The sequence below is a fragment of the Thamnophis sirtalis genome, unplaced genomic scaffold (genome assembly GCF_051295495.1).
Source record: "Thamnophis sirtalis isolate CommonGarterSnake01/CBP01778 unplaced genomic scaffold, rThaSir2_p1.2 scaffold_3, whole genome shotgun sequence".
Taxonomy (NCBI): domain Eukaryota; kingdom Metazoa; phylum Chordata; class Lepidosauria; order Squamata; family Natricidae; genus Thamnophis; species Thamnophis sirtalis.
Window position 1 is genome coordinate 138229916 of NW_028261383.1, and position 21163 is coordinate 138251078.

The following is a 21163-nucleotide window of genomic DNA, read 5'->3' on the forward strand; positions in this document are numbered from 1 at the left end:
ATACTAAATGGAAAGCTCTTCTAGTCTCTTCTTTTTCCCTGCATGTCTTTCACAATTGATGCAGGTGATATGGAACAGTATTTATTTGAGTTCCTAGGGCAGGGGTCTCAAACTCAAGGCCCGCAGGCCAGGTCTGGCCCATGGGATGCTTAGATCTGGTCTCTAGGGCTGCCCTGGGAACAGTGAAGGATCAGCCCGCAATGCCTCTGACAGCAAAAGCAGAGCTCGGGAAGGCTGCATATATAAGACGGCATCCTGCAACACTCTGCCAAAGAAAATGCTGTTTTCACTGACAGAGCGCTTGTGCTGCTACAGGCGGCATGGACACGAGTGACATCGAGCTGGCCACACCCAGCATGGCAACGCCCCCCACACCCCTAAGGTCAAACACAACCCTGACACAGCCTTTATACACAGCCCAATGAAATCAAGTTTGACACCCCTGTTCTAGAGGATGACTTCCAGCTCCTGTCCTATATTCATTCATGAAGTCAATGCTGTTCAAATTTGACCCATCTACTAGAACCATGATGCATTTACCATCATTACCAGGGAGCAAAGTGGCATCACTCAGCCATGCAGCTTCTCCTATTATTGATAACCATGGGCTGAAGTGTGGCCCATATATCTGTTGCAGAAATGTAGGCATATATGTCCCCCTCCCCCCAAACCCACTCAACACCCTATGAGATGGAATCCTGATTGGGCAAGGCTCTAACTTCCAGGGCCAGTTATATAAGCAGGTCTGCTTATAACAGGTATTCATGCCCAGCAATTAAGGATATCAGGGTAATCAGCAAGAAAAGCCTTCAGAACTATCTCCCCAGTGAGTTTACAATTACACTTTCATGTGTATAAAGGATAAAAAGAAGTTAGGACTGCAAGCTATGCTTAGGATGGAAAGTAAAGACAAGTTTTATGACCTACGTTCTGTAAAAGAATTAATGGCTCTCTCTTTGAAAATTGCAGTTCTAAAAGATGCCTTGCGGAAACAGGTACAAATCTGACACAATAATGCTGGTCTTCAAATATTTGACTAAGCGCTGAGCTGATGCATCTAACATTTCATTACTGGCTCTAAAATACAGGGCAGGCTTGCCTTCCACATTCAATTTATTTAACCTACTGACTAAATATGGAGTTTGTTATTATTGATGGTTGTGAAGATCCTCCATTCTGAAAATAGCTTTACTACAACGGCTGGCTGGAAACACTTGAGGGCTACGGGGCTGGTGAGATGAAGAGGCAAAAAGTTTATTTCAGTCTCTTTCCACCAAAAAAAAAAAAGAGCTTTGAAGACAGGATGTAATAGCCACTCTCTTCCTGGCAGGGTATTTATGGGGAAGATGCTTGGAGCAACTTGAAAAAGATCCTGACACATACGCGTGAGTTCATGGAGGGGAAGGAGGCATAAAGAGCCACATTATGAGAAAGCCAAGTGTGTTCATCAGCTCCAGCAAACACACACCCTCTGCTGGGATTTATCAGGCCCGGAAGAAATAAGGATGCTTGCTGAATGGGTACTTCCTGATAATCTCTTGCTGCTTCATCACAGAGCTCAGGTGGACGGAAGCGCTTCTGCTGTGTAATAACAAAAGCCGATGAGTCACATAGTCGCATATGCACACGCTGCCTTGGCTTATCAAAACTGACAGGAGAGACCGTGCGTGGACAAAATGGATTATTTTTAAAATTTGCATTGAATCCTATCCAAGTTCATCCTGAAAATACTTTTGCTGTAGACTAATGTCTGTTGGTTTGTTGCTTTCCAAAGATGGTTTATGCTAGCACCCCCCAATCTTTTAGGCACCAGGGACCGGTTCCATGGAGAGGTTTTCCCTAGATCAGAGAGGGTGTGGTATTGTGTACATCCCATAGATGGGGCTTTCCTTGTTTGCGCAGCCCGGTTTCTGGCATGCCACAGCCCATTGCTGGTCTAAGGACTGGGAGTTAGGGACACCTGGTTTATGCTATATGGATAATGTTTTTTGTAGAATTTGATATCTATCTATTGATCTATCTATCATGAATTATTATTAACAAACATTAAAGATAAAGATTCCCCTCGCACATGTGCTAGTCGTTCACGACTATAGGGGGCGGTGCTCATCTCCGTTTCAAAGCCAAAGAACCAGCACTGTCCTAAGACGTCTCCGTGGTCATGTGGCAGGCATGACTAAACGCTTAAGGTGCATGGAACGCTGTTACCTTACCACCAAAGTGGTTCCTATTTTTCTATTTGCATTTTTTATGTGCTTTCGAACTGCTAGGTTGGCAGAAGCTGGGACAAGTAACAGGAGCTCACTCCGTTACGCGGCACTAGGGATTTAAACCGCCAAACTGCCCACCTTTCTGATCAACAAGCTCAGCGTCTTAACCACTGAGTTGCTCTAACAAACATTACCAAGTACCTAACTTAATATAAATTCAAAATGCAGAGAGAAAAAAAATATAGAAAATGCAAAAAGAAAATCTACTAAAAATCAGTACAAAGTATTGTACTTATAACAAATTTACCATATGTATACAGTATTCCTGTATTATGATCTATTGCCATCGAAGTAAACCATGACGTCCTAATTTTAATAGTAGTTGTTTTGCTTCTGATATATTGATAGAACCGGTGAGCCGCCAATGTTGCGAGGACCTTTGTGAAGGTGCAAGGAGCTGAGGCCAGACAAAAGGGGAGGGCGTGGTATTGATAGTGGAGGTCCTCGTGTAAGAACCTCAGGTACCTGCAGTGGGCTGGCAAAATTTGAACGTGAAGGTAGGCCTCTGTTAGGTCTACCGAGGCCAAATAATCCCCCTGATGGATCCCCTGGAGAATGGATCTGAGGGACAACATTTTGAAGCGCCTGTAAACTAGACATTGGTTCAGGCGCTTGAGATCCAGAATTGCCCTCCAGCCCCCAGATCTCTTCGGAACCACGAACAGGTTGGAGTAATGGCCCAATCCGCGCTCCGCCGGTGGAAGAGCTTCCACCACCCAAATGTCGAGAAGATGATCTATAGCCAGATACATTAAGCGTCGGCATTCCGGGTCCCGGGAGGGAGGGAACATTCTGAAGGGCTGTGACAGGGTAGAGAGGAACTCCAGCCGCAGACCGAGCCTGATGATGGATCTGACCCAGGCGTCCATGGTGATCCAGTCCCATTGATCCGCAAAGTGAGCCAGGCGGCTGCCTATGGGAAGATCTGGGTTGGAGTCATTTCCCCCTGCGGAAGGGACGGCTGCCCCCTCCGTGAAAGGGCCGCCTAGACTGGCCCTGGTACCTGCTACAGTCCTGGTAAGACGGGCATTGGAACTGTCTGTCTGGTCTAAAGGAGTTGTATCTCTGCTGGTGATCATGCTCGGGTGCCCTATAGGAGGGCCTACAATAGGGGGCCGGGCGAGTGTCTGACTTTTTGGTATTGGATGGAAGGACCTTCTTCTTATCCTTATTTTCTATTAAGATAGGATCTAGAGATTCCCCAAAAAGATTAGCACCTGTGTAAGGAGCGACAGCCAAATTCCATTTGGCCTTGTTGTCCATCTGCCAACTGTGCAACCACAACAAGTGTCGGGAGGTGACTGACATGGCCAGAGTGCTGGAGGCAAATTTAACGGCATCCAGGGTTGCATCGGCTGAGAATTGAGAGGCTGCTATGATCTTAGTTATGTCTTGATGCAGAAGCTCATCCTGGATCGGAATACGCTCCTGGAGTTGACGGAGCCACATAACGGTTGTGTGGTTAAAGTAAGAGGCCGCCGCTGCCGATTTGATTGCCCAGGCAGAAGCGTTAAAGTTCTTACACAAGGTAAGTTCCACATGCTTGTCCTCCGGCTTCATCTTATCAGCCGCATCCCCAGAAACTACAGGGGAGGAGGCAACCAGAGCTGCTACTGGTGTATTGATTGCTGGCAATTGCAGGACCTGGGCAAAAGCCTGCTCCACATTGTAGAAGAGGCGATTGCTGCTGCCCGGATTTGAAAAGGTGGAAGGACTGGCCCACTGGTTCTTTACTATGTCAAGGAATGGGGGGGGGGGGAGCAGGAATATCCTCCTTGTTTGTGGTGGTGTTAGAAAACATAGCCAGATCGGGGTCCCTAGGCTGAGGGAACGTTGGATCCCCAGTTCCAATCTTAGTTGTTTTCCTGGCCTTGTGTAGCAGAGTTTTAAACATGGCTGGTGGAAAAAGACCCAGAAAGGTGGGGGGATCTGGAGGAACTGAATCCTCATCCTCTGAGAAGCCCATATCGTAGTGATTGTCCTCCCCCAAAATGGAACCTTCACTGACCATGGAGGGGAATGGGGGCCTGAGATGCTACTGCCTATGAACCCCCGGTGCCCTGCCAGAGTGAGGGGCCCTGTCTCTCCGGGACATGCTGGCTATGCCACGTGAGATGGCTGAAGAAATGAGGCATTTAATACTTTCGGGCAGAAGATCTAGTTCTTCAAGATCCTCCTGCAATGGGCCTGGTAATGGTGGATCTTAGGGAGCTAACCCTGCAGAGGTGTGGTAAGATCTAGAAAGACCCTCCAAGGGGTCCACCTCCCCACCCCCAACGTCTCTGGGGGATATAAAAGGGGAAGGGGAAGCCCCCTGCCTGGAATACCTATGGGGTCTAGATGGGGAGACTGAAGGGGAAGGACTAAACCCTTTCCGGGGAGAGCCCAACTGGGTGGATAAAGGTCTGATGGGGGACCTGGATCTGCTGGCCAAACAGAGCCTGGTGGTCTGGGTCTGCTTTTCTGCTCTGACTATGGTATTCTCCAGAGCTCTCTGTCTACTAAGTTCATCCCTTGTTGCTGCTCTGTAAGGGCGCTGAGCTGCCATAGTTTTGGAGGCTGCAGCCCTCATTCTGGACCTATCTGTTTGGTCTTCCCTGCCTTCGTTGGAGGCTTCTAATGGGGTCTGAGGAGGCTCAGATCTTGCTGCCATCGCAACACTCACGTGTCCAGATTCAAAGGCCACTGTAGGTTCCACTGATGCCTTGGCCTACGGGAGCTGCAAATCTGTATTCAGGACAATGTCCTGCCGGCCTCAATTAGTGGCCGTGATGCAGGAGCTTGGGGGCGGCCATGCGGTTCCTCGGACGGCTTTCTGCATGTGGCGCAGTTTAAAATGGCCGCCGGAGCCTCCAAATGCACTGCCGAGAAGTCTGGAATGGCCGTGGCCTGCCTTTTAAGAGCCACGACTCGTCCTTTAATCGCCGCGGCCCCTTGCTGATCGGGGACAGCGCAGCAGAAGGCAGCAACTGAGTCAAGGAGAATGGCGCGCTGGGGAATCTCCGTGCGCTCCGAGGCTCTCAGCGCTGGAAAAAAAGCCGCGGAGTCTCTTTTTAAATTTTTGCGGCTTGCAGCAAGCTCCCAGGAGCTGCGCTTTGAAGCCTGTCACCCCCGCCAGCCCGAGGATCAGAGCAGGGCTCCTGGCCCACGGAGTGGGAGGGCAATGCCCCGAAGGGCTCTCCCCAGCCGCACGAAGCAGAAAAGACTACTCCTGGGGCCGCAGCTGATATAATTTGGAATTTAGAGAAACTAATCAATCGAATCAAATAATCAATTATAATGAATTTATTAAAAATTTCCTACCTAAGAGCCAAAACAACAGTGCTTGGACCAAAAGACTGAGAGGAAACTGGGAGCCAATGGGAAAGGAGGAATATTAAAGAAATTTCCCTCAGTCTATGGACCAATCAGACTGTGACAATACCCATACGTAACCCCTCCCTCGATTCTACTGGAAAATGAAGTTGGATACATTATTTTTTATACTATGAGACACAGAATTCAGGAAACCACCACCATATTACCAACTACTTTGAACAGATTTGAGCTATATTATAGAAAAGTTAGTCATCAAGCTTTTTATTTTTCCATTCTCAGTGGGGGCTGCTCTGCAGTTCCAGATGAATGCTCCCAAATATATATAATCCCTCCAAAGCAACGCGAGGAATATTGCTAAGTACTGTTTGACAAAAGAAAAGAGCAGAATTCCATTTCATGTCACTCTTATGGGCAAACTTCAGAAATGAGAGAACTACATTGCTTTCTCCACACTAATTTTAATTCCCTAATTTTAATAGTTAATTGAATTAAGTATTTCTTACCACAATTTTATTTCTGAGGGTATTTTGCCCAACCCCCAAAATGGCTTAAAACTCTGAGAAACCAATCTCAGTTCCTCCATAATCTTCTGGGAGGTCAATGTGACATTTCCTGAAAGCCACTGTAAATAGTCCTTTAGGAAAAGTTCACTCAGACACACATGGCTTAGCTCAGGAAGAGGGCAGTGGAAGTAAAGCCAGTTTGCGTAAAGCAAACAGTAAAAAATCTTACTGTACCTTGACCATTTCCTTTGAGGACTTCTGACTGTTTACAAAACAATGAAGCTTTTATAGAAAGCTTCAAGGTGATTCTTTAATAGTCATGGATGAATGTCCACTAAAAACCCACTTCCAGCTTAACCCCCCCCCCAAAAAAAACAGATCGGAAAAATTGTCTTCTTTTTTCTTTTTTTAAAATTATTTGTATTTATTTATACACAAAATCCTTAAACAATCAGAACTCAGGAAGCTAAACTTGCAAAGATTGGGTATAATGTGTCACCTTCCAAGATTGACAGGATAATATAAGTAAGACCTACTATTGGTTGCAATCTTATTGTGGCCACCTCACTATTTACAGATTTCGCAAAGTAATTTTATTCTAAACTTGTCTAGGCTCAAAGAATATAGATTAAAAAAAATACAAAATAACTTTATGAGAGTAAAAGTCTCTACAGAAAATAATTACAATAAATCCAACAGGCCTAAACAGAAACCAACACAAGACATAACAATAATAACAAATCGACCCACAACTCTAGGGGGCAATGTGTTAATCAGGATTTCAGAAGAAGTCCAAGATAGAGAGCCAGCTCATCATTTTAGCACAATAATTTAAGCCTACTTTCTCTTTTGCCAATGCTTTGCCTTCTAAGTGGGAAATTAAGAATATATATAACTACTTTTGATATAAGATACCAACTTCTATTTCCTTCTATGTATGCATCTTCTACTTCCCTTTGTTTTTCTTTCTCCTATTGTTTTAACCTCATTCTCACTCCATCTTAACTTTTGTAAACCTTTCTCTGTTTTTTGTGTTTCCCACCTCAATAGTTTTTTGGGTAATATTTCCTTTTTCCTAAATTCAGATCCACTAAATTTAACCTTCACTATTTACAGGCAATGATCACAGGCCACAGAGATTAGGATTCACATGTTCTGCGTGGTTACATCTTTCCCATTAATTCCAGGCTGATCCAATCTGAACTCTCTACTACTGATTCTTGCTGGGGACCACTTTATCCTTGGCAAACAAGAAAATGAACAGAAGACTGTGCATGACACCCAAACTTTCAAGGATATGGAAACCTGCTATGCTAAAACAGTTTTGAAACACTTAAGAGGTTTGAGATTTTTCATTTCACAACATTCATCTGTTTTTCCTTTGCTTATTTTGTTTGGCACTGTTTATTACAAGGTTAGGAGTAATTCAGAATGAACACTCAGTATTTAATACTTTAGCGTTGCTATTGTTTTTATGTAATATGGGTTATTGCCCCGTGCAAGCTTTGTTTTATATTCTGGGATTTCTAGTTTATGAGCAAGTGTCAACATTTATTTTGATTTTATTTATTTATATTTCATGTTTCTAGACTGCTCATCTCCCTTAACGTTAGAATAGAAAATGATGCGTTCATTAGAAATATCTGCCAGCTATACTTCCAATGAACATATTTAATCATAAACATATCAATGGAGGGAAAGATAAAGAGGTTGGAATTCTTTCCAACATCTTTGCTAGTGGCAGTCATAGGAGGTGTCTGTATTTTGTTCAGTATAATAAAGTACAGATAGTCCCCAACCTAAAACTATTTTTTTAGTGACTGTTTAAAGTTACGCTTCTGAAAAAAGTGACCTATGACAATTTTCACATTTACAACCGTTACATCAGCCCATGATCACGTTATCAAAAAAACTAGATGCTTGGCAACTGGCATGGATTTATGACTGTTGCAATGTCCCAGGGTCATGTGATCACCTTCTGCGACCTTCTGATTAAGCAAAGTCAATGGGGAAGCCAAATTCACTTCACAGCTGTGTCAAGAAAGGTTGCAAGATGGCGCAAAATTAACTTAACAACTGTCTTGCTCAGCCACGGAAAGTTTGGGCTCAGTTATGTTCTAAGTCGAGGACCACTCGTGTTTTCTCTCTCTTTCTGTGTTTGAAGATAGCTGTGTATCTTTCCTTGGGTTGGGTCTGATAGGTTGCAAGTGACACTGTGTCACCTAAAAAGTGGGGACAGAAATAAGCAGTCAGCAGAATTCCAAAATGTTACATAACTCCATTAGGAATTGTTTTTCGCATCCCCTGGACAAGTTTGGCCAGTTTCAACCAAAATCTTTCCTTTGTTGGCTTCCCCTTACAAATCTGGTTGCATTCTGTTCTGTTTTTAGATAGTTATTGTGCTTATGGACAGGCAGAGTCTTTAGCTTATTTGGTTACTAACTCTGGGTTGGAAAGAATAAAAAGAGCAGGACACTTTTGTAGAAAGAGCTTTTTACAAGGCATAATAATGATACAGCTGCAACCGGACATCTGGAAGAAAGCATCCTTCATGGTTCTGGGAGAAACTCAATCCAATGGGATGGACAGGTCTGCAGCACTGTGAGTTAGGTGCCAATACATCTGGAGGTCTGAGCAGAACTGCAAAATCAATTAGCCCACCCACCTTTCTGCTGTTTTGAAAAGAGAAAACTGTGAAGACCAGAGACAGATATGCGGGTGCCTAATTGTTCTCATTCAAGAATAATATTCCACACATCACATAATGTAAAGCTAATGCTTTAAGAACACAAGTTAACAGATCTGTTCCCAGCCCTAAGAACATTACAGTTTACAGTAAAGGACAGAGTTTACAGTAAAGGACAGAGAAAGAGGAAGGGGACACAACAGAAATGTTAGCATGGTTGTTAGAACTAGTTGATTGGACAGACTGACTCTAGAACTCAAAGACTGGGGTGAGACAGAATATCACAAAATCTGGGACAAATGGTACCAATGGTTAGAAATTAGGGGAAAAGGCCGGGACAGAAAAACACAGACAAGTTAAGAATTGAAAAATATGGTATCAAGAATGTGTGATAGGTAGGAATTGAATATGTATTTGTACGATTAGTAATTATATAAAAGAAAGGATCAACTGACTGACTACATACACCTATGTAATGGATATAAAATGTAATTGTTGTAAAATCCAATCACTATATGGAAATGTTTATGCCAGAAATGTTGCACTATGTCCAATGTTTTTAATGTTTATCTAATAAAAAACTTTTTATTACAAAAAAAAATGTTACTTTGAGTAGCAGAGACCATTAGTGTTGTGCCCATTTTCATCCATGCTTCATTTTCAAAGGATAAGCATTGTAGGACTTAAAAACAAGAACATGTATAACTTGATATTCAAATTACATGTTTACTACCTTCCTGAACAACTACTGCACTCCTGTTCCAATATTTGTATTAAAAGACTGATTGGGGTAAAGTTAGAAAGCAATTCATAAGCAACTGGGTTTTTTTTCCCTTTGCCAATTTCTCCTTTTGTGAGAAATGACACATTTTAGAGACAATCTAGGCATCCTCTCTCATTTGGGGATTGCAGTGCATTTTGGAAGCAACTGCCTGATGTTAAGCTGCATTTATCTCTGGTCAGCATGTCAGCGTACACCTGTATGCCCCCAGTAATATGTGAGCAAATTCAAAGGTTAATGAAGCGGTATCTGACTTCTCCATGATTCAGGGAGAATGTTCTTACCACTGTGAGGTAAAATCGACAAATCCAGCTGAAAACGTGTCTACAGGGAGCTGTGGTGATGGTTCTTCCACTACCTGTTTGAGCTGCTGGAACGGCGTCCCCCAGGAGTCATACGGAAACCGCAAGATTGCTAATTCAATCTAGGTCCAAAAACAAAAGACAGGGAGACATCAAGACATCTTCCGGAGACACTTCTCCCCCTCCCTCTCCCCCATGCCTGCCCAAAGAAAAATATGAAAAGGCTACTGCTAAAGAGGACCCAAACTCAATCCAATGTTGTTGCACGCTGCCACCTGCAGGCTGAGAGCTGAAATTACAACTTCGTTTGGATTTTATTTTTGTGATTTCTGCGCCAGAGGCTGTGCTTTTCTCCCACCCCCCTCCCTCTTCCATTTTTCCTTGGAAACACTGGGCTCATTTGGTGCCTCTGAGGCACAGTCTGTGCAAGTCTCTGGAGACAGCGTGTCTCTGGGAATATTTCAAAGCTGCAGCTTTGAAATATGTGAGGCGAGTTCTTCTGGTTTGTGCCACGTACCCACAGCTTCTCTAGAAGACACGAGGGTGCCAGGGGAGAGTCTACTTTCCTCTCTTTGCCCAGCCCACGAGGGCTGTTGCAACAAAAGGGGACTAATCGTTCCCAAGAGAATTATGACTTGCTACCAGGAACCTTAATGTTCACCCCAAATGCGTATTTCTCTCCTGCGGGCATGGTGCCAATGGAACGAGCTTTGTGATGGATGGTTGCTATAGGGCTTCCCCCCCCCCCCCCCCGTTTGCAGACACGCAACCCACGTATGCTGCTGCCTGGTTTTTCAATATTCATCACAAGCAAATGCAGAACTATGGCTGAGGACGATAGCTGGACCTGCTAAGATTCTTCCATTTCTGAAGAAAGTATAAAAAGCCCATTCTAAATTTAAATGGATAAACTCTTTTGCCAATCACATGGACCAATTGGGGAGTTGTTTATAAATTATGCTGTTATAGCTAACATAGTGCTGGGTAAATTCTGACTCTGAAAGGGTTTGCTTCCCCCCCCCCCCCCCCTCCCTGACCAGGCTTCCCTGAACGGTTTATTCTTTCACCCCTATTGCATAAGGGTGATGCACAATAAATTCTGGCTTTTGCCCAGAAAATACAATTATTTTGCAAAAAAAACCCAATAAGTTGGGGGGGGAGTGAGAGAGTGAGAAGAGGGACCACTCTTTAAATCACTTAAAGGGTAGAAACCAGGCAGATTCCCAAAACACAAACAAGACAAGCAAAATAAAAACAAGCTAAACGTCGTCTTTCTATATGCAGCTGAATTCAAACAGTTATGGGAAGAGAGAGAATGGGTCAGGAACTAACTGTGTACTCTTTTATCAGTCAATCAATAACAGCCAGTCAGGATGCTTTCTAAAAGGATGCTTACCTTTGGAAGGGTGTAAAAAACTGTGGGGATTCATGGTAAAAGGTAACGGTTTCCCCGCACATGCATGCTAGTCATTTCTGGCTCTAGGGGGCAGTGCTCATCTCCGTTTTTTAGCTGAAAAGCCAGCACTGCCTGAAGATGTCTCCGTGGTCATGTGGCTGGCATGACTAAATGCCGAAGGACCACGGAACGCTGTTACCTTCCCACCAAGGTGGTTCCTAGTTTTCTACTTGCATTTTTACATGCTTTCGAACTGCTAGGTTGGCAGAAGCTGGGGCAAGTAACGGGAGGTCACTCTGTTAAGGGAAGAGTGTGACCCTGAAGGAATTTAGAGCAGAATTTGGGAAATCATGAGAGGCAGAGCAAGGCAGGAGCAAATCATGAGAGGCGGAGAAACCTGGACAGGAGATAGTCCAGAGATAGAAGGAATTATAAGAAAGAAACTCAAAATATTCCCACCTTAATTTTGTTTCATACAAAATGGGACTCAGAAAATAGGTTTTCAAGATTCTATGGTACCATTCAACAATAAAGCAGCATTCCTTGAATCCCTACTGCACCTCTGTTAAACTCGATCATGTCATGACTTATTGTGAGGTATTGTGATGTTTTTTGCCTTTGCGGAGTCATGGTGGACATGGCCTGTGCGTGACACATTCAGCCCGTGGTCCGCCAGTTTGACAGGCCTGCTACGGTGTCTTTCTTCTTGAAGAGAAACTGAGTTGAGTCTTGAAAACCTCTTAAAGTTTCTCTCTCTCTCTCTCTCTCTCTCTCTCTCTCTCTCTCTCCCTCTCTCTCTCTCCCTCCCTCTCTCTCTCTCTCATTTTATACTCAACAAAGTCAAGACAAGCTTTACCTTGAGTTTCTTTCTCACACTTTCTCCTTTTTTGGTCCATCTTTAAAATCCCACTCTCCTTCTCCCCATAGTCGCGCTCTCTCATCCCTTCTCCAAGGTCAGTTCTAAATTCTTTTACAATGACTTGCCATCAGAACACAATCAATTCACTCAAGAATCTTCCATGCAATTTCCCCCTTTTTTTGAAACTGTACATTTAGGCTACAGACCTTCTTAATTTAAATGCAGTTAAAGCCATTTCAGATTACAAGGATTTTGAGTTGCAAAAGTCAGCAGAAAAGAATAAATAATAAAATTATTCCCGGCATCATTCTTCAGTAATGTATTCTTACCATTGTAATGCCCAGACTCCAAATATCAGATTTTACACTGTATCCTTTTTGGTTTAGTTCCGGGTTGATTCTTTCAGGCTTGAATGGGGAGTAAAAGAGAGAGAGAAAATTAAATTGATATATACTGATTCTCTGAAAATAAGACCTCCCCAGATAATAAGCCCAATTGGGCTTTTGAGCGCATGTGCAAAAATAAGCACTCCCCGAAAATACTGCAGTGCAGCAGCAGCCATGAGGTGACCACACTCGCCACCTCCTGCACCTCAAAAATAATAAGACCTCCCCGAAAGTAAAGCCAAGTGCTTATTTCTGGGGTAAAAAGAAAATAAGATCCTGTCTTATTTTCAGGGAAACACGATAGTTAGTTTTAAGTGTTTACTCAGGGAATGAAATAATGTTCTACTACTGCTATGACAAACGTAACACATTCATAGGCCAAACTGTTATTAAATCAACTTAAACTGGGTCTGGGTCTATACAATATGCTTTGAGTCAAAGGCAAAGTAGCCAAATTGTATTACAATCTAGTATGCAACAGCACAGGACAGTATATTTACAAGAGCCAGGTTAGTTACAAACAGCAATTTGCATCCCTTTCTAGGATAGAAGGTGTTGTGGTCTGCTGGTGGCCTGCAGAGCTGGCAGCAGTCAGACAGTGAGGAGCTTGGGGAGGAAAATGGGCCAGTCCTGGAGTTTTGCGAAGGCTCGGACGAGGGCTCTGCGTCGGAGGCAGAGTGGGGGCCAGGGCCATCTGGGAGTTATGTGCTGCCTCCAGAACCTCCGGAGCATGACACCAGCGAGGCAGAAGAACAGTGTGAGCCTGTTCCCACTGTGCGCATGCACAGAGCTTCCAAAAGGCAAGAACAATTAAGACAAAAAGGGTCTACAAATGCTTGCCTTTGCTCACCCCCCAAACATTTGCACAAATGGACACATTCATCCCTCCCCATATTACTTTTGACATCAACAAAGATATTGTTTTTTCTCTTTTTCCCCTTATTCTACAATAATCAAAGTACTGGTAATAGGGGGATTCGACAGGAAGTTCTCCAGTTGCACAAACATGGGGAATGTGAGATCTGAAGAGCCTCACATGAACCCTGTCTGACAAACTTACTCCGGTGATCCTTTTTTGGATCAGAACCCTCCTGGAGGGGGGAGGGGCAAAGAAAGGCAGAGTCTCATCAGACCCAGAGGGAGGCAACAGGTCGGAGATTTGCCTTATGAATCGAAGTGGGGGCGGCAGCCTGCAATATGGCTGACAAGATGCTGACTTCCTGTCTAAGTAAATGAACAGGAGGGTGAGGAAGAGATGAAAGACTGGTAAGAAAATTTATCTAACCCACAGCCATAAATCAAACCTGGTAAAGGCAAAGAAATCTTGAGAGCATAAATAATATTGATGGTCAGACCGGGATTTTAAAAAAAGAAAGAAAGAAAGGAAATAGAGGGTTGAACCACCCCCACCCCCCAAAAAAAGCTATTTTGCTTGAAACAAATTCGGACAGAAAAGGAGAAAGCAGAGAAGTGACAAACTCACTCAAATATAAACTCTAAATTTGGTTTTGGTTTTGAAATAGAAACCAAACTTTCCGAAGGATTTACTTTGCTTTGAAGCAACTCCAAAAAATCAAGAAAAAAGGCACTTCTTCTCACTGATAACTGATAACCTAACCTTGACTGTGCGGGAAGTTCTAATTAACCAACTGTGATAAATCAGAATATGGGAAAGCAGGAGGCAAAAGAGAAACATACCTAAATCTGCCTGTTTGCAAGTTTGTTCCAATTGGTATGTTTTGAGCAGCTGTGGCTGACCAGAGGCGGAAGGTGACAGGGCAAAGAATTATTAGAGTCAAGAATTGGGAAATGCGAGGGTTCTCCCCCCCACCCCCCTTTTGTCCTTTTTTTTCCTCTGCAAAAGAATAAGATGCCCCCGGCTTCTCTTCCGGTCTCACAGTAGTTGAAATTTAAGGTGGATCAGACCCTCAAAATAAGACTTGTATAACTAACTGCAATTTTGGAACTGGACATTAAGGAAGAACAAAAGACTAAGATGGCTCCCATCGCTCTTCCCCACAGCAGCTGAAGTAGATAAATTTAAGGTGGGCCAGAACTCTGAAATAAGAACTGTTTAACTAACTGTAACTTTAGAACTGCACATCATGGAAAGCTGGGAATTTGAAGAACTATGTGAAATTATAAAAAATATGCATAAATCATTAAACTCGTTAAAATCAAGCCTAAATAGAATTTTGAACCCAGAGAAGCAGAGTGGGAGGAACAGCTGGATCCTGTCCCAGATGCACATATGCACGGAGAAGTGTGGAGAGGAGATCAATGCAGAGCCAGCTATCCAGGAAAAGGAGGAGACGTTAACAAGCCCCTCCTTGGCTGGGATATAAGGAGGTGTGTGGGAGGCATGGTTGTTGGTGACATTTGTTCATGCTCCAGAAGAGTTCCCTCCGGTGGATTCCTCGACAGGATTTCCTTGCCACTAACCAGATTGGTCAATACTCTTTGTGTTGGGATTGAAGTGCCAATTGAGGCTCCCTGCGGGGAACACAAAGACTGCTATGGCTTGTGAATCACCTATGGATGTGTGACCTGGAGCTTTGTCAGTGATTGCGGTGTATTCCTGCCTTTCTAAATAAAAAGGAGTTTCTCCTCACGAGTAGGCTGTTGAGTGGGGCTCATGAAGGCTGGGTCAGAACAGAGTGCGGTAAAGAACTATGGAGCGGTATATAAGTCTAAGTGCTATTACTATTGCTATCAGATACCAGGAAGAAGTGGGTAAGATCTTGCCTTCCCCAACTCATGATTTTTTTAACAGTTAAGGTGACAGAGTGCTGCCAGAATGACTGGCTAAAATGTTTTGTGAAGAAAGCTTGAGGTAAAGATCATCACAAGCTAATAAAGATTCAGGATAATTGTTTGATAAAGGCAAATGGAAGGTCTTCCATCTTCTGCAAAGATATCTGCCTCTTCACCACTTTATGGGAAGGTCATTAAGGGAAAGCAGACCAAGTCTCCACTCTTAAGAAATTCCAGAAGATAAAAGTTGTTCTGTATGATCAGTTCTTGAAATTCTTGTACAAATTAGTTTCAGTTCAATAAATCTTGCCAACAAAGCTGGGTGAGAATCTTGCTTTTAGTTTGAGAAGCTGGTGCCAATCTTAACAAACGCTTAGCACAACTCCCATCCTATACGTTCTCCAGTTTGAGGGTATTTCCAAAAAAAAAAAAAAAAGGCAACCAAAAATGCTGTTGTCTTCCTTAATGGGATAGAATGCAAGCTTTCCAAAGCCAATAATCACATCTTGCTAGTAGAAAAAAGCAGCAGATTGCAAAGACTCCTCAAAGGGGAAGAAATCACAGATGGCAGCCAAAACAACAGTGTTAATATTCCAAAGCCCTGCATGCTTGGTAAATTTCTCAGCAGAGCATCCTCACTGACAGGTTTGTGCATTTTGCTTAATTGTGATGGAGAAGATCCTTGCAGATTTGTCTGTAATCCTGGTAAGTTTATTATAGTATTAAGATGGCATGGCCACCCATGCACGACCTATAGAAGGCAGCCGAGACAGTGACAAATTCATTTCTGTTGAATTCACAATTGGCTCAGTGTGTGCAAGCTGAAAGAGTTCCAGCCAAAGGCACAGGAAATCTATAAGCAAATGTAGGAAAGCGTATGTATTTCTGTAAGAAATGAACTAAATGCTTATATGGCACTACAGTTCTAGTAGTCACGCATCAAGAATGCGTTTTAAGATTAAGGTATTGGGAGGGAAGTTCTTAAGAACATAGAAATAAAATCAAGAAAAGAGAAACTACTGCTTCCTTGTTCCCAAGGAATATGAGACTCTCCAAGTTCTTTAGTTCAAAAAAATAAACATTACTTGGATATACTTGTTCAACTTTGAACTATAATGTCCGAGTCGCATGATACTCTCAGATTTTTACAAAGATGTTCAAGATAGTTTACTTCCAATTAAGTGTGCATTGCAGATTGCACATATGCTGTATTTCATTTTCATTTTATAGTATCAGGTTTCAATCATTTTTGGCTGACCTTAATTGCCAGAGTAGAAGCTGTAATTACCAGCCCCTGTGTGAACTGTTAATGTACATACCTAACTCCAGACATTCCCTTCAGGAAGGCTGAGAAAGTGCTACATCACTGCCCAAAGGCATCTATTGCATTGTACTGCGGCAGAATCTAACACACCTCATCTGGGCCAGTCTAACTTGATGAAAAGTTTGGGGGAGGGGGGAATACTGTAAATGTTAAATGCTCTTTGGGGTTTTAAAGGTACATGGAGCACCATGATATGATTGAGCACAGCGACTGTTCTCCCTGTGTTCAAGGGTCTCCAAAGGAAAGATCAAGAGTTCCAATCCAGCTGTTTCACTGCCTCTGAAAAGGAAAGTCTGGGGGATACATCAGCTTATCTGCGCACAGTCAAAGTTCTCATTCTGGTTTGAATAATGCATCAAATGATTCTTTCTGCTTAAAGTGAACATGTGTATGTGGCTTCTTATCTCCAGTGTTCTTACTGCAGAGTTTCTATCTGGGTCTATCGTCTAATCCTAGAGAGGTACTTAGAGCATTTACTTGAATTGAAACCAACAAAGAATCCTATGGCTGGATGCATGGCAGGAAAGCAGCACACCAGCCAGCCACGATAGTTTTGTTTTGCAAACTTTATGCCTATGGTGGTTCCGAATAATTACACGTCCTCTTCCTAGTTTTGAAGACTGGGAATTGACAGGTCCCAGTAATCTCTTCCTGTCTCTCCAGTTTCAGTGCTAGTATGAAAATTGGTTAGATGGGCATGGGACCCAAGATTGGTGGTGTTATCTTGGTTTTTCGCAGTATTCATTTAGAAGTTCACTGTAGAAGAACTAGAGTTAATCATAACTACCATAGTTGTAACTTATCTTACCATAGTTGTAATATATCTTAACAAGATGTTGGATAGCCATTTGTCTAGAAAGGTATAGCGTTTCCTGACTAGGCAGGGGGTTGGACTAGAAGACCTCCAAGGTCCCTTCCAACTCTGCTATTGTATTATATTGTATTATATTATAAGCTGTGGAGAACTGTATTTTGAAACAGGTCATTATGAACTTGGTCAACATCACTGGCTGGAAATGGTCATCAGGAAGTCATATTGTGAGTCTCTATTTCAGATCCTCCCATTGACAGAATGTGGTAGGTTCAGTCCTGGCACCTTAGAGCAAAACAGCTACTCTAAAACATTGTTTCATTTTAGAAGATAACCAACAAAGTCATTCTAACAGATTTTCACCAAGCCAAATCTTTAGACTTTCATTCTTCTACTGCCTTTCTGATATTTCTGCTGTTTCTATGGTGTTTTCTTGGTGTTCAGATGCAAAGCAACCTTGAATACCTTAGAAATGTAGACTACATACATAAAAACACCCTTTCTTAAGGCCCTCTAATCTCTTAATTCAGGTTAGAGTCCGGGTAACTGAATACAGCCAAGTGTTTACTGGCCGGATGCCCTTCCTGATGCCACGTGGAGTTCGCAGCAGATACCTTTTCTTTGCACCCTGAAAAACTATCTAGGATTGAATTGTGAGTGGGAGGCAAGCATCTTCACCACTACACTGCCCACACACTCACATACACACACACGGATCACAGAGATGGACAGTCACTTAGTGACTGAACAATACACACACAGAATATGTGTATATGTATATAATGTATATGTGTGTGTACACGTGCACATGCACACGAACATGTATATATCTTAAATTTGATAAAACAAAGCAAATATCTGCCATTGTGTGCATAGTAAGTGACGTGACACAGTTTGCCCTGAAGGTTTCACGATTCACTGCACTTACTGCCATATACGGTTTGCATCCAGCATCCATTGTCTTAGCCACAGAATCAACGAGGTACCCACTAATTCCAAAGTCACACATTTTCACCTGTCCTTGTGTATTAATCAGCACATTGGAAGGCTTGACATCTGCAAAAGAAATTACAGAGGAATGTCATTGCTTGCAAGCACTCCTTTTTTTTTTCTTGTTGGAGATTATGGTGAAAAAGGAAGCAGGCTACAACATGGGTTGTCACCAGCAGAGGGCACCCAAAGCAATGCACCGTTTATTTGTTGGCTTAAAATAAAAAGATCTACACACAAAATGCACACACACAGACACAAATGTATTTTTCCATAGACTGTAGTCTGGCGTTTATTCCTACCAATAATTCCACTATTAATTTACACTGAGGAAACAGCGAATAGAGTTCAAACAGAATGGCAAATGCTTTTAGCTGTGTGTTAATCAGGATGAAAAACCTAGAAATTGGCACTGAGAAGACATACTTTCTTTCAAAGTTTCTTCTCTCCATGGAGCAAAATGAAACATGGTTAATTGTTGATACTTACCGTATTTTTCAGTGTATAAGGCACACCTTTTTACCTCAAAAAAGAGGCTGAAAATCTGGGTGCGTCTTATACAATGAATACAGCATTTGTTGCCTCCCGAAACCCCACCCCCTTCACCAAAATGGCCATGCAGAGCCTCTAGGAAGCTTTTAGAGAGCTCCTGGAGGTTGGGGAGGGCAGAAATGAGCAAAAAACGGCCCAGTTTTTGCTCAATTCTACCCCCCCAAGCCCCCAGGAGCACTCTATAAGCTTCCTAAAGGCCATCCATGTCCTTTCTTTTCTTACAATAAATGGGCCCGTTTTCGCAAAAAATGGGCCATTTTTGCTTGGTTGTCCCCCCCCCCCGGGAGCACTTTGCAAGCCCACTAAAGGCTATTCATGCCTGGGGGGGGGGGGAAACGGGCCCGTTTTCACGAGATTTGCAAAGTGAAAAAACTTTTTTTTTTATTTGCCTCTTCAAAACATTGGTGTGTCTTATACTCCAGTGCATCTTATACTCCGAAAAATACGGTACTTATTTGACCAATCGATTTATACCTTGCTTTGCATTCAAGAGCTCAAGATGGCACGCATAACACTCACTTATATTGTTTTTCCCAAAAGAACTCTGTGAAGCAGATTGGGTCGAGAGATCAGCCCAAAGTCAGCCAGGGAGTTTCAGTGGCTGAGGAGGGATGAGAACCTGGGTCTCCTCCTTCTCCTAAGCCAACTTCTTAAACACTAGAGCAGTTAACTTTAAAAGTGGCCCTCTAATATCCACTAACAAATGTCACAAGTCACACTAAACTATAGTACATGATCATAAAAGTAGTCCTCACTCAGCAACCACAATTGGGCCAAGCAACTCAGTCACTAAGTGCTGTGTCACTAAGCGTATCCCATGACGAGCTTATAAATTCATTTCCCCCTTGGTCATTAAGTGCCACAATCACTAAGGAAAAGAAAGTTATGTGATTGCGATGTGCTATTTTGTTTCCACCTCCTTCATGAACATTGCTTGTCAAAAACCAGTTGTGAAGCCTGCAAAAGATAATCACATGATTGCATGATGCTGCAAGGGTCATTAATGGGCCTGGAGAATCCATTCGGAGCCAATCAAGTGGCTTGTTTGATTCCGAAGTCAACTATCTTGGGTGGTGGTGGTGGTGGGGGGAAACGGGAGGGTTAAATTCTGAATTTTTAAATTTTTTAAACCTGCCTGGAGTCACCGCGTGTGAGTTGGGAGGCTATGTAAATCTGTTTAATAAATAAATAAAATTCAAGGATTGGTTGCAGTGCTATTTTTTTTTTACATTATTGTAACTTTGAGCTAAACATGGCAATCGGTAAGTCAGGGCTACAAATATGATCATGATGGTGTACTACTACAGGCTAACTCAACTACTTCAGCTCGCTGCCAGGAGTTCGATCCTAACCGGCTCAAGGTTGACTCCGCCTTCCATCCTTCCAAGGCTGGTAAAATTGGGACCCAGATTGTTGGCAGGGCAATATGCCGACTCTGTAGACCACTTAGAGAGGGCTGTAAAGCACTGCGAAATGATATAGAAGTGCTATTACTAGTGGTATATGCACATCATGAACGTTTGAGGCCTCCTTCTCTGCAACACTGGTTTGCTTAACATGACACAAGCACTATTTGAGATCATGGCAGTCACAAAGCTTAATTTATCCATTTTGGATTCACCATCTGTTACAGCATTCAGACAGAAAAGATGGCAGGTGTGTTTCCTTATTGTGAAAACAGACAAACAGGACCTCTGATTAGAACTAAGGCACGGGAGCATTCCACAGAGCCTTGAGGTCAAAACTGGCTCTTAATTTGATAACTATCTGCTCATCAAGCTACTCCAATGAAAATCTCTCCATCCTGGATGTCCACAAAATACAGTGAGGCAGGATTTTAAGTTACAATCCAGAGGACAGCATTTAACTTTTCAGTTGTATTACTGATTAATCAAAGCATATGAGCCAGTTTGTCCCCTAAGTCAGAATAGCTTGGCCTGACTTTAGTTGCTCTCCATAGCCCAATTTAAGACTTAAATACCGCTTCATAGTCTTTTATAGACCTCTCTAAGCAGTTTACAGTGTCAGCCTATTGCCCCCCAACAATCTGGGTCCTCATTTTACCGCTCTTAGAAGGATTGGAGGCTGAGTCAACCTTGAGCCATTCAGAATCAAACTCCTGCAGTACTGCATTCTAACCACCACACCACCACTGAGTAAGCGGCAATATAATTTTTAAAAAATAATAAAATAAAATAATACAATAGAATAAATAAAAAACCGTTATCCTA

The 21163-nt window shown here is 42.8% G+C and overlaps 1 protein-coding gene across 2 annotated transcripts in view; it reads right to left on the minus strand.

The window, feature by feature from the left end:
• The window catches only part of MAP2K6 (mitogen-activated protein kinase kinase 6), a 116631-nt gene that overhangs the window by 10470 nt on the left and 84998 nt on the right, over positions 1-21163 (minus strand). For both annotated transcript variants that reach the window (XM_087710200.1, XM_087710199.1), the window contains exons 8-10: positions 18319-18446; positions 12445-12522; positions 9843-9982 (exon numbers count right to left, since the gene is read on the minus strand). In XM_087710200.1, coding sequence (XP_087566326.1) covers positions 9843-9982; positions 12445-12522; positions 18319-18446 — 346 coding nt within the window. The remainder of the gene's footprint in view (positions 1-9842; positions 9983-12444; positions 12523-18318; positions 18447-21163) is intronic.